The 13,355-nt window shown below is 40.5% G+C and overlaps 1 protein-coding gene across 4 annotated transcripts in view; it reads left to right on the top strand.

Annotated features, from left to right (window-relative positions):
• Window positions 1-27: 27 nt before the first annotated feature.
• LOC113544498 (chloride channel protein 2) overlaps window positions 28-13,355 on the top strand; it is a 72,010-nt gene continuing 58,682 nt past the window's right edge. For all 4 annotated transcript variants that reach the window (XM_034310573.2, XM_034310572.2, XM_034310571.2 and 1 more), the window contains exon 1: window positions 28-458. In XM_034310573.2, coding sequence (XP_034166464.1) covers window positions 408-458 — 51 coding nt within the window. In that variant the 5' untranslated portion in view covers window positions 28-407. The remainder of the gene's footprint in view (window positions 459-13,355) is intronic.

Below are 13,355 nucleotides of genomic sequence, written 5' to 3'. Positions count from 1 at the left end.
GTATGACAAATTAGTACGCGGCCCAAAGTGGTTCACTCGTATGACACACTTTGTAGTGCGGTAGTATGCGGTTTTAGACGTAACCTCTGATTTCCGCCGTGGTCCCGCCTCGGCTCGCGTGAGGAAACGGGACTATTTGCGGAATATAAAAGATGAACAAACTCTGGCTCGCGTTATGCAACAGTCGCTCTCCGTAGACTGCGGTCGCGTGACGAGCGCGCCGACTTTATGGCACAGTTTAGCGCATAAATCCTCGGTGTCCGTGCATGCCCGTGCTCAGCGCGAGCCCCGCCGCTTGTTGTGTTGGGCTTCACTTCGTGTCCTGAGCTCCGGTGTGTGTGTGCGCGTGGCTCAGTCTCTGTCTCTTCTCCTCTTCTGCCGGTCTCCGCGAGCGTCTGCACACAGCCATGGCCGGAGACGGTACGGATCAGCGCGCGCTGCAGTACGAGCAAACTTTGGTGAGTTCACAGTCAAGTTTCCACGACACTGCGCGAGCGCTCTGACTCTAACGGGACTGATCACTTAACAGCGTTCACTGTGTGTGTGCGCGCGCGTGTGTGGGGGGATTTTTGTTTGTTTGCTTGTTTGTTTGTTTGTTTGTTTTTGCAAATTCATCTGTTATGGCGCGTGCGTTATTAATGCAGTCTCGGACTGTAGAGACAGTACTGAAATCTAAACATTTATCAGCTTCTTATTTTATTCTCATTTATCTATTTCTGCATTTGTTGCGTGTTTTAGATGACTTGTTTTATTTTAATTTATTGCATTATTTGTGTAACAATTTTCTCATTTATTATATTCTTTTACTCACTTCTTTCCTTTTTTCTTGTATTATGTTCTATTATATAGTCTGTCTCACTCCTTTAATTGTTTGCTTTTATTTACTGTAATATCTTTACTCACTTATTTCTTTTTTGCTTTTATTTATTGTTGTGCAATTCCATCTTTATTGCTTTTATTTGTGATTTTTTTATTTATGACCTTTTTCTTTTTCATTCATTTATTAAATTTTTGATCACTTTCTTGTATTTGTTATATTCTTTTCACTGACTTCAATTCTTTTTTTCTTTTATTATATGCTTTTTTGCTCTGTTCTACCTGTCTTCTGGCGTTTTTTTTTGGACTCTCATTGTGTGAGATGACAGTGAAGGTAAATGATCTAAACACAACTTCCAACCCCAAAAAACCTCCCGAGTCACAAAACATCCGACTTCAAACTCCCAGCGCTAAACCCTTGACCCGGAACTTCTGACTCTAAACTACTGACTCCAAACTCCAACTCAAAAAACTTTCAACTCCAAACCCCTGACTCTCACAGTCCTGCTCCAGAACACACATCATACACTCGCTGTGATTGGTCGAGGTTCGTCATGTTAATATAAGGACTTTAGTGAATAAAGTTCCACGTCGTCAAACTGTTATATAAAAGATTGTAAACAACGAGACTTGTGACTGGCCGACTTTTGTCTGAGTTTGTTTGTTGTTTACTGTTGTTTGCTCAGAGTAGGGCTGGAGGAATATGATCATATAATTATAATATAATCTAAATCATGGTTATTAATGTCACGAAACACTGAGATGTCATGATATCTTTTTATGTTTAAAAAAAAAAAAAAAAAATTTAATTACAAACTGATCAGAAGCAGCGATCTGATTTGATGTTGCAATTTTGTATTTTATTCTTAAAATTGTAAAAACTTTTAAAGATTTCTTTCTCTTTTTCAGTGTTAAATATTTGTATTTTTTAAATAAATATATATTTTTAAATATAAAATATAAATAAATATTTGTAGACATTATGTAATCGTCAAAAATGACTGCTTGGCTGGTAGTCTGTGAGTAAACCTGAATATCGTGATATATATTGTGTATTGTAGAAATGCCTTAGAAAATAGTGATAAGATGTTTTTGTTTTGATATATCGCCCAGCTGTAAGTCAGAGATTGGTCAGGATTCACAGCGCACAATAAAATTATACAAGACTGATAATATCAGGACACTGAGAAAGATCTATCAACTAGCTTAGATGTACGTATATGTGTGTATGTTTGTCTCCTTCTTTTTCTTTTTGTTCTGTCTTATTTTTTTCATGCACTGTCAATGGTTGCAGAGGTGTGTGTGTGTGTGTGTGTGTGTGTGTGTGTACACTGAAAAGTCTTAACTGCAAAAATCAAAGCAAATCAGATTTTTTGATGTTGCATATTTAATATTTATGTAATATTGTTAACAGCATATTGTGTGTGTGTGTGTGGCCTCATGAGCCTTTGTGTTTGTCTAGTTAGAGATGACAGGCCACATTTCTGTGCAGGAGCTCAAGCTGCTATGGGACGAGCTGTCCCCGACACACACACACACACACACACACACACACACACACACACACACACACTGTGCCTTTGTCTTGCAGCTGGAGAGTGAGTGAGTGTGTGTGTGAGTGTGAGAGCTGAAAGGATCCACAGTTCCTCAGTGATGCTTTCTGAACGCTGAAGCCTCCCACAGATTCTCATATGATGCTGACAACAGTTGCAGCAAGGCATTATGCGTAGGACTGTACCCAAACGGAATATTCTACATAGAAAATGTATTTTTATCTACAGTTCTTACTAGAACGTTGTTAAAATTAACACAACATTCGACACAGTAACACAAATAAAATTTGTTCAAAAAGTTGTCTTAGTCAGCGTTACACCACAGCACTGTTGGGTGTTGGACTCTGATACAATAGAAATACAATAGAAAATTAGTGTTAGGCTATATTGTGTAATTAAAGTCAGTAGCTAAGTTCACTAAAAATTGTATTATTGTGGTGAAATCTAAGCTCCGCCCTTGTTGACATGGGGATGTATGGTGTAAGATACATAAAGATGTCATTTTCTTTTTTCGTTTCTCCCTTCTTTGTTGTGGTTTTTTTTTTCCTAGGGCCAGTTGTTGTCTAAAAATAGTTTTACAAATCGTTTCTTTTTTATTCTTTTAGCTCTTTGTACTTCTCATACGTCACTGATCACTTCTTGTGGCAGAGGCCAAAAAAATGGTGGAGTGTGTGTGTGTGTGTGTGTGACAAAGTTTACAGCACAGTCTGATTAAACGTGGTTCTAAACTTAAGCTCTGTTCCAGTGGAATGATTTCACCAACGCTGTCATTTAGTCTAGGACGTGTGTGTGTGTGTTTGTGTGTTGGTGTCTGTTCCTCTACTTTGTAGTCATCTCTTTAATTGTTCTTTTGCCTGTAGAAGAGTGGGAGGTCTGGCAATGGCTAATCTTTTGTGTGTGTTACAGTGCGTCATCAATGTGAGATAGTGATTGTCGCAACTGTTTGATCTAGGGCTGCAATACATTTTTTTTGATTAATCTGATTTAATAATTAATCTGATGCAATAAATTTTTTGGATTAATCTGAAAAAAAAAAGCAATACCATTTTTTTTCATTTATTTAAAATAAAATCTGCAATGTCCAATTTATATATATAGTAAGTATTTGTGCATTATTTTTTGTGGATGCACAAAAAAGCACTGATAATTAAACTACAGTCCTCAATTAATAATAAAAAACTCACTTTCCCTGCACATTACGGTTCTTATTACTCACTACCTTTAGGAATATTGTTTTACTTTTTTACTTTTAAACCTTTTAAGCAATTCGCACCAATTTCCCCAACACAACTGGACAACTTTGGGACACAACGTTGGTCTGTACCCTCTGCCATTTGTCTGATGCGTGTTTCTGCAACAGAAGTAATACAGTGGGTAAACATGCCCCGTGCTGTGCGCAGACCAACTATTTGATAATGAGATTCATTGACAACGATTTTCATAATCGATTATTATTGATTTTATCAATTAGTTGTTGCAGCTCTTGTTTGAGCTGTTGCCTCCATTGTTTTACTGTATACACCATTCAGCCATAACATCAAAAGCACATGCCTAATATTGTGTAGGTCCCCCTTGTGCTGCCAAAACAGCTCTGATCCCTCAAGGCATGGACTCCACAAGACCTCTGAAGGTGTGCTGTGGTATCTGGCACTAAGATGTTAGCAGCAGATCCTTTAAGTCCTGTAAGTTGTGAGGTGGGGCCTCCATGGATTGGACTAGTTTGTCCAGCACATCCTACAGATGCTTGATTGGATTGAGATCTGGGGAATTTGGAGGCCAAGTCAACACCTTGAACTCGTTGTCATATTTCTCAAACTGTTCCTGAGCAATTTTTTTGCAGTGTGGCAGCGTGCATTATCCTGCTGAAAGAAGCCATTGCCGTTAGGGAATACCGTTGCATTGAAGGGGTGTACTTGGTCTGCAACAATGTTTAGGTAGGCGGTACATGTCAAAGTAACATCCACACAAAGTTTCCCAGCAGAACATTGCCCAGAGCATCACACTGCCTCCGCTGGCTTGCCTTCTTCCCATAGTGCATCCTGGTGCCATCTCTTCCCCAGGTAAGCAACACACACGCACCTGACTATCCCCATGATGTAAAAGAAAACATGATTCATCAGACCAGGCCACCTTCTTCCATTGCTCCATGGTCCAGTTCTGATGCTCACATGCCCATTGTAGGTGCTTTCGGTGGTAGAGGGGTCATGGGCCACTGACTGGTCTGCCATTTGTGCTACAGTAGCTCTTCCATGGGATCAGAACAGATGGGCTAGCCTTTGCTCTCCACGTACATCAGTGAGCCTTGGGTGCCCATGACCCTGTCACTGGTTCACTGGTTGTCTTTCCTTGGACCACTTTTAGTAAGTATTAACCACTGCATACCGGCATTTAGTTATTGTTCATTTTTAGTTGAAAACTGAAACGAAAACTGAAGGTTCATGCGGCAGCTCTTGCATAAGGATCTGTGAGTGTGGTTAATAACTTTTTTGTAACAAACACACTTATTACACTTAATAAAATAGTTCTATGTAGCTAGGTTTATGTTAGCATACCAACAATACAAAAAGGAGTTTTTTGGCAAGTGCTAAAATAATATAATGTTCATATAAACATACGATAATCTTTCTAATCATTTCCGAACTTTGAAAGTGTAAGTCAATAGGTTTCTTCTTTCTGGTAGATACATAGATAGATAGATGCAGTAATAACAGAGAAATGAAGTTCACACCAAACATCTACCTCGCAACTTTCAGAATGTCACTTGTGCATTTAGTTGCGAAAACAAACTAGCTAGCTATAAAACATAAAATTAGCTAGCTGTTTACTGAACCAAGCTTAATTGCCTGCTTATTTTTTTGTTTGTTTGTTTTTATTCATCAGGAGGGAGGAAATAGTTTGGTGTAACGGTTAGCCAGCAATTAAACATTTTTGCTTCCACTACAAGGCTTTGCCGGTTGCAGTAGCGAAACCACATCATACGAAAACTATAATGATACCCTAACAACAGTAACCACGGTAACCTACCTGATTGGTACTCTTTTGATGTTGGTGACACATCAGTTTTATTGTGAATTATGTTTTCATAACTGAATAATATTTTTACAGTATTGACACAAGATGATTACTCATCAATCTGAAGTTTGTCTCTCCCTCTCTCTCTCTCACACACACACACACACTCCTTATACATGTACTCTTACACAGGAATGATAAATATCGAAGCGGAGAAGTCCGGCCCTCGGTAAAAACAGATCAGAGAGAGTAAATGAGAGAGAGTGAGTGAAGGAATGAAGGACAAACAGACCGCAACACAAAGAAAGAGTGTAGCTGCTGGCCACAGTAAACACAGGACAGTCCAAATTAAAGCTAGTTAAAGACGGAAATGACCGTATGTGTCTGTGTGTGTGTTTTTTTTTTTTTTTTTTTTTTACTATTTTGATCCTTCTTTATTTTAGATGTTTTCATGTTGTTTTCTCTCCTTTTACAGCCCAGTATGCTCTAATGTATTAAAACAAATCTATGCTAATTAGGTCACCATGCTAACATCATAATTAATGCTCATTGTCAGAAAGAATATTTAATTTCCCAGGTGAAGGGCTGAGGTTAGAATCTTGGTATCAAGTTAACTCAAATTCCAATTTTCAGCAACATTCAAATGTCTTAATTTATTTATAATTTCCGATCATTTCCGAGATTTTAAATCTGGTAGTTTAATAAAATTGTAACAGGTGTTGGGGTGGAGTGGAGGCGGGGTTATACAAATGTGCGCTCTTAAACGTTGTAAGGTGATCCTACAGTAATGGAAATTGTTTACATTTTAAAACTTTATTTTTCTTACATAATTTGAGAATAATGTAGACTAGCCTAATGTAGAGTACAGTCAGCTAGCACAGCTTAGCCTAGCATGGTGTAGAATATTTTATGTAGATTAGCCTAAAAAATTAATTAAAAATAGTAGCACTTGAAACTTAAAATCTACAAAATATAAACTTGTAGGCCTAAGTGCCTAAGAGATTTCGACTTTCTTAACTAAGAGTAAGAAATTTGTAGGACCTGAAAACTTGCATCACCTAAAGTTTAAAAATAAATATTTGTAGAACTTGCTGCCTAAAAAGTTAAAACTTGCAGTCAAAAAAAAAAAAATCGTAGGACGTGAAGGTTAAAAAAAAGTTTAACTTTTAGAACTTCTCAAGTCAAGTCAAGTGACTTTACTGTCATTTCAACCATATACAGCTAGTTAGTACACAGTGAAATGAAACAACGTTCCATGGGCCATGGTGCTACATCAAACAACTCAGAGTTACAAGAGACTACACATTTGTACATAAAGTGCATGTGCCAAACATGTGCGTACAGCACAAGACATTACAATAACTACTAAAACAGCATAATAACTAAGACATTACAATAGCTTGTAAAACAGGACAGTAGGCACAGTAAGAGACAGTGCTGACCAGTACACAATTCTAGTATGAAAGTGTCAGGTATAATAGTAGTGCAAATGAATAATATAATAAATTGCTGTAAATGTAAACATAATAAACTACAACATAGTATTTTGCAAATAAGTTTATACCATATATGGACATAGCAGTAATTGGGGTAGCAGCCAGGTAGAGAGTATAGTAATGACAAGAACTTATATACGATAAATACAGTAGCAGAAAAACAAAATGTAGGTGGTAACTACAGAAATGTGAAAAAATTGTGAAAGGAGTGGGATGGTGTTCAGTTAAGTATGAGTGTGTGTGTGTGTGTGTGTGTGTGTGTGTGTGTGTGTGTGTGTGTGTGTGTGTGTGTGTGTGCGCGCGCGCGTGTGTGTGTGTCATCAGTCCAGTCTCTGCATATTGTGGAGTCTGATGGCTTGGGGAAAGAAACTGTTACACAGTCTGGCCATTTGCCAGACGGCAGGAAGGGCAAGAGGGCAAGAGGTTTTGTGAGGGGTGTTTTGGGGTCATCCACAATGCTGGTGGTATTGTGGATGCAGTGTGTGGTGTAAATGTCTATGATGGAGGGAAGAGAGACCCCAATGATCTTCTCAGCTGTCTTCACTATCTGCTGCAGGGTCTTGCGATCCAAGACAGTGCAATTTCAAAACCAGACAGTGATGCAGCTGCTCAGGATGCTCTTGATAGTCCCTCTGTAGAGCATGGTGAGGATGGGGAGTGAGAGATGGGCTTTCCTCAGCCTTCTCAGAAAGTAGAGATGCTGCTGGGCTTTCTTGGATATGGAGCTGGTGTTGAGGGACCAGGTGAGGTTCTATACCAGGTGACCACAAAGGAATTTGGTGCTCTTGATGATCTCCACAGAGGAGCCATCGATGCTCAGCGGAGAGTGGTCACTCCATGCTCTCCTGAAGTCAACATCTCTTTAGTTTTGTCCACATTCAGAGACAAGTTGTTGGCTCTGCACCAGTCTGTTAGCTGCTGCACCTCCTCTCTGTATGCTGTCATTGTCATTCTTGCTGATGAGACCCACCATGGTCGTGTCATTGGCGAACTTGATGTGGTTCGAGCTACATGTCCTTTTTGACCAGGTGGGATGATAAACTGTAGGGGGTCTAGTTAAGGGGGCAGCAGGGTCTTGATGTGCCTCATGACAAGCTTCGCGAAGCACTTCATGATGGTCGTGAGTGTAACGGGGTCAGTAGTCGTTGAGGTAGGACACTGAAGACTTCTTCAGCACGGGGACGATGGTGGTGGCCTTGAAGCATGTTGGAACGATGGCACTGCTCAGGGAGGTGTTGAAGATCTCAGTGAAAACATCCGCCAGCTGGTCTGCATATCCTATGAGCACTGTGCCAGGAATGTTGTCTGGTCCAGCAGCCTTCCTTTGGTTGACTCTGTGTAGAGTTTTCCTCATATCAGCCGTGGTTAGACACAGCACCTGGTTGTTGGGAGGAGGGGTGGTCTTCCTCACCATCACGTCATTCTGCGCCTCAGACTGAGCATAGAAGTTGTTCAGCGCATCTGGAAGGGAGGCATCACTGTCACAGGCAGGAGATGTCCTGTGGTTAATGATGGCCTGGATGCCATGCCACATGAGCTGCTTGTCACCTCTGTCCTTGAAATGGCTGTGGATCCTCTGGGTGTATGCGCGCTTTGCTTCTCTAATGGCCCGGGACAGTTTGGCCCTTGCTGTTCTTAGGGCCGCCTTGTCGCCTGCCACGGCTTCTGGTTGGAGCGTGTAGTGATGATCTTGGGGATAGTGACATCATCAATGCACTTGCTGATGTAGCTGGTCACTGATGCTGTGTATTCCTCCAAGTTGATGAAGTCGCCGTGGGTTGTAGCTTCCCTGAACATGTGCCAGTCAGTGTGCTCAAAACAGTCCTGAAGAGCAGAAGTGGCTCCTGCTGGCCAGGTTTTCACCTGCTTCAGAACCGGTTTGGAGCGTCTGATGAGCGGTCTGTATGCTGAGGTGAGCATAACAAAAATGTGGTCTGAGAGGCCAAGGTAGGGGCAGGTCTCCGCCCGGCACGTGCCAGGGATGGTTGTGTAAACAAGATCCAGCGCGTTCTCCCCTCTTGTTGCAAAGTCCACATGCTGATGGAATTTAGGGAGCACTGACTTGAGATTTGCATGGTTCAAATCTCCGGCAACAATAAACAGTCCGTCAGGGTGTGAATTCTGCACCTTGCTAATAGCCCCATACAGTTCACAGAGCGCCTGCTTAGCATTAGCGCTGGGGGAATGTACTCTCCGACTATAAGAACAGTGGTGAATTCCCGTGGTAAATAAAATGTTCTGCATCTAACAGTCACAAACTCCACCAGCGATGAGCGGTAATTAGAAACTAGCACAGAGTTCTTGCACCATTTGTTGATGTAAACACACGAGCCACCACCGCGAGCCTTACCGCATAGAGCTGCGTTTCCGTCGGCACGAAATGAGGTGAACCTGTCTAGCTGAATGGCGGCATCCGGAACTCTGTCGCTGAGCCACGTCTCCGTGAAAACAAAGACACAGCAGTCTCTAAACGCACGCCTGGTCTAAAATATTAAAAGCTGCCTGAAGCACCTGAGACTTAAAAATGTAAAAAGTTTTAGAACTTGCGGTCCAAAAATTTAACACTTACAAGCCTAAAAAGTAAGTATGTAAAGGATGTGGCAATCTTTAAAAATCTTGATCTTAAATCTTAATCTTGTAGAACTTCTGTTTAATAAATTAAAGGTTGTAGGACTTAAAGCCGAATGAATTCAAACCTGCAGGATTTGACATCTAAAGAATTAATATTTGTAGAACTTGAAGCTTAAAAATGTAAAAAATTATAGGATTCGAAGCCTAAAAATTGAAGCTTGTAGAACATCTGAGTAAAATATTAAAACTTCTCGGACCTGAGGTGTAAAAATTAAAAAATGCATAGAACTTGGGTCTAAACAATGAAAAAGGATTTCAAGACTTGTGGAACCTGACACCTAAAATGTTAGTGTAAAATATAAAGATTTGTAGGACTGGAAAGCTAATGATATTAAAACATGTAAAAATGTACGAAATGTAGGCTTGTAAGAAATACAACTAGAGGCCTAAAATAATAAAACTTGTGGAAATAAATAAATAATTTCAAGCCTGAAAAATCGATGCTTTTTGGTTCAGGGTTTCAGGAGTGAGCCTAGTTTGATACTCGAGATTAAAGAGCTGCTTCTCCTGACGTGAGCCTGCTTTACCATCAAGCGACAACGTGAAAAGCACCTGTGAGGTTAAACGATTTTATTTTGTCCGTGTGTTCCGCTGTGTTTACGCTGTCAGCCGTTATTTCTCAAATGCACTTAAAATGTTATCAGTGTTTACAGAATGACTTTGTGTAAATGTGTGTTTGGCTGTGAGGATGTTGTAACTACGGCTGTGTGATACGCACACAACGCGCATGCTGAGAGTGTGAGACGGGTAGCTGCACTTGTAGGACTTCTAGCGATATAGGACAGGTAGCGATATTTTACCATAGGCTGGCAACTCCAGTGCTGTTTTTTTTTTTTTTTTTTTTTTTCTTTTTTTGGTTTGTTCATTTCATGGCTGATGATAAAAAATAAAAGCTTACAAACGTAACGTTTGTGTCTTGCTGCAGGAGGTTTTTTTAAATTTTTTTTATGGTAGCTCTGGGTCAAGCATTTATGACGACGTGTGTGTGAGATATTACATGTGTGCTCACTAAAGTAAAGTACAGTGACAAGGAAGTAATGTGTTAATATTAACATGCAGAGGTCAGAGGTCACTTGCAGCAGTTTTCCAGCCATTGTGTTTATAGTAAACACAGGATTATCACTGAAACTGTCTGTCTGTCTTTGTTGCACTGCCTCAGTGTCTTCTACCTGTCTGTCTTACCTCTCTATCCTACCTCTCTTTCTGTCTTACTTGTTTGTCTTACCATTTTACCTGTCTTTCTGACTTAACTGTCTGTCTGTTGGTCTGTTCTATTTGTCTCTCTCTTAACTGTTTGTCTGTCTTAGGGTTTCCTGTCTGTCTTACAATGTCTCTTGTCTTACCATTTTACCTGTCCATCTGTCTATCTGTCTGGCAGTCTGTTTGTTATCTGTTTCTCTTCCCACGTTACCTGTCTGTCTTACCTCTCAACCTGTCTTACCATTTTATTTTTTAGTCTCTATCTATCTGTCTGTCTGTTGGTGTGTTTTATTTGTCTTTCTCTTAACTATCTTTCTGTCTTACCTGTCTGTCTTACTCTTGACTTAGTTGTCTATCTTTCTCTTTTTTACCAGTTTGTCTGTCAGGTTGTCCTACATGTCTGTCCATCTTACCTATTTGTCTTACCTGTCCTGTCTCACTACCCGTCTGTCTCTCTCTCGAGGTGACCCTGCTGTTGTCAGTAAAAACACATTAGTTACAGATCAGAAAACACCCGTCAATCAGAGTGTGTGTGCTAGTGAGTGTGAGTGTGTGTGAGTGTGTGTGAGCTCTGTTCCAGTTAAATCTGGTTGTTACAGTAAACACTACAGCATTAGAATCCTCTGTTCTGATTATAAAATATTAACTGTATACACACACACACACACACACACACACACACACACACGTGTCTTTATGAGGTGTTTGCAGTGACTTGTGCAGTACAGCATGTACTGAACTCCTGACTAAACTCCTGACCCTCACCTCAGGCACGAGAGGAAATTCTTTAGAGTTATTAGTTTTTAAGAATAAGATCTCATGACTTTTTTTTTTTTTTTATTAAAAAGATTTTTTTATCCTTTATAATCTCTAAATTGCGATGGTGTCATTATGGAGATGTTCAGTTCTAAAGCTCTAGAACATGTCCTGGCATATGTGGAACTCCTGCTCCTGTACTTTATTCACACAAAATATTCATGGCCCGAAGGCGCGGTATATTATTTTTAACATAAATTTAATCTAGTAGTTCTAATCTACTCCTGATATGCTGTAACCATGACGATTTGCAGAATTATCAGTTTAGACTTGGCCTGTGTTTAACTGTAAAACAGAACAAGTTAAATTATATCCACAAGAACAGAGTGAGAAAACAACCTCCGGAATGTAACCATAGCAACAGATGTATACAGATGTGGGCGGGGTTTAAAAAAGAAATAACAGGGTGATTTGCTCACATACAGGTGTGGATGTTTTGTTCTGTTTGTCTGTCTTACCTGTCTGTCTTCTTTGTCTGTCTAGCTTGCATGTTTGTCATCTTATGTGCCTCTTTGTCTGACCTGTCTGTTTGTCTGTCTTACAGTCGTACCTGTCCGGTTGTCTTACATACCTGGCTTACTGTTGTCTTAGTTGCCTGTTTGCCTTAATGTTTGGTCTGTCTTACCATCTTATTTCTCTCTGTCTGTCATATCTATTTGCCTTGCCTGTCTGTCTATCTTACCCATTGGTCTGCTTGTCTTACCTGTCTGTTGGTCTGCCTTTCCTGCCTAGCTGTCTGCCTGTCTTACCTGTCACTCTCTCTTACCATCTCACTTGTCTTACGTTTCTGTCTGCTGGTCTGTTCTATTAATCTCCCTTACCTGTCTGTCTGTCTTCTTATCTTACTTCTCTGTCTGTCTGTCTGACTGTCTGTCCTGTTTATCTATTTTATCTGTCTGTCTCATCTTTGTCTTACCTGTTTGGCTTACTTGTCTGCATATCTTAGCTTTCTGTCTTTCTCACGCGTTAGAGTTCACGCTGCCGGCCGTTGTTTCTCAAATGCACTTAAAATGTTATCATTGTTTACAGAAAGACTTTGTGTAAGCTCGTGTTTGGCTGTGAGGATGTTTAACTACGGATGTGCGATAAGCACACAATACGTATGCTGAGAGTTTGAGACAGGTAACTGTCGTCCTGCGATTAACAGTCGTGCTGCACGAGCGTGATATGGCTAACTGTCGTCCTGTGCGAGTGTGATGCAGCTAACCCGTCTTACCTTTCTGTCTACCTCTCTGTCCTGTCTGTTTGTCTGTCTACCCATCTGTCTGTCTTAATTTGGGTGTTCTATGTCGCTTGCACTTTCTCATGACTAACCAGGTTGTCTGTCTAACTGGTTGGTCTGTGTCACTGTTTCACCTCTCTCTCTCTCTCTCTCTCTCTCTCTCTCTCTCTCTCTCTCTCTCTCTCTCTCTCTCTCTCTCTCTCTCTCTCTCTCTCTCTCTGTGTGTGTGTTTGTGTGTTTGTGTGGCTGGTGTAGTTCAGTAGATCAGTGATGCCAGTGTTCTTTTACATGTTGTTAATGCAAAAACCTTTAACCCAAATCGTGTTTCTCGGCAAACGATAATTCTGCAAATCGGCTCGGGATGAAAGAGTCTGTTGGAAGTTTGAGATGTCATCGTGATGCGGAGCGTGTTAGCGTGTTAACATGTTAACTTGTTAACTGGTTGACGTGTTAACGTATTGCCGTTTTGCTGTGTAGTGGACAAATCCAGGCTGTTATTTCTGGAAACTTCCTCTTCTGGTCGCTGAAACAGCTCACTGCTTCGTCATCTGGACATAAAAAGCAACACTTGTGTAACTTTTATGACCTTAATGAGGTCTTTTACTTACA

This window comes from Pangasianodon hypophthalmus, chromosome 14 (genome assembly GCF_027358585.1).
Source record: "Pangasianodon hypophthalmus isolate fPanHyp1 chromosome 14, fPanHyp1.pri, whole genome shotgun sequence".
Lineage (NCBI taxonomy): Eukaryota > Metazoa > Chordata > Actinopteri > Siluriformes > Pangasiidae > Pangasianodon > Pangasianodon hypophthalmus.
The sequence above is the reverse complement of the archived record's forward strand: the minus strand, read 5'-3'. Positions and strand labels throughout refer to the sequence as shown.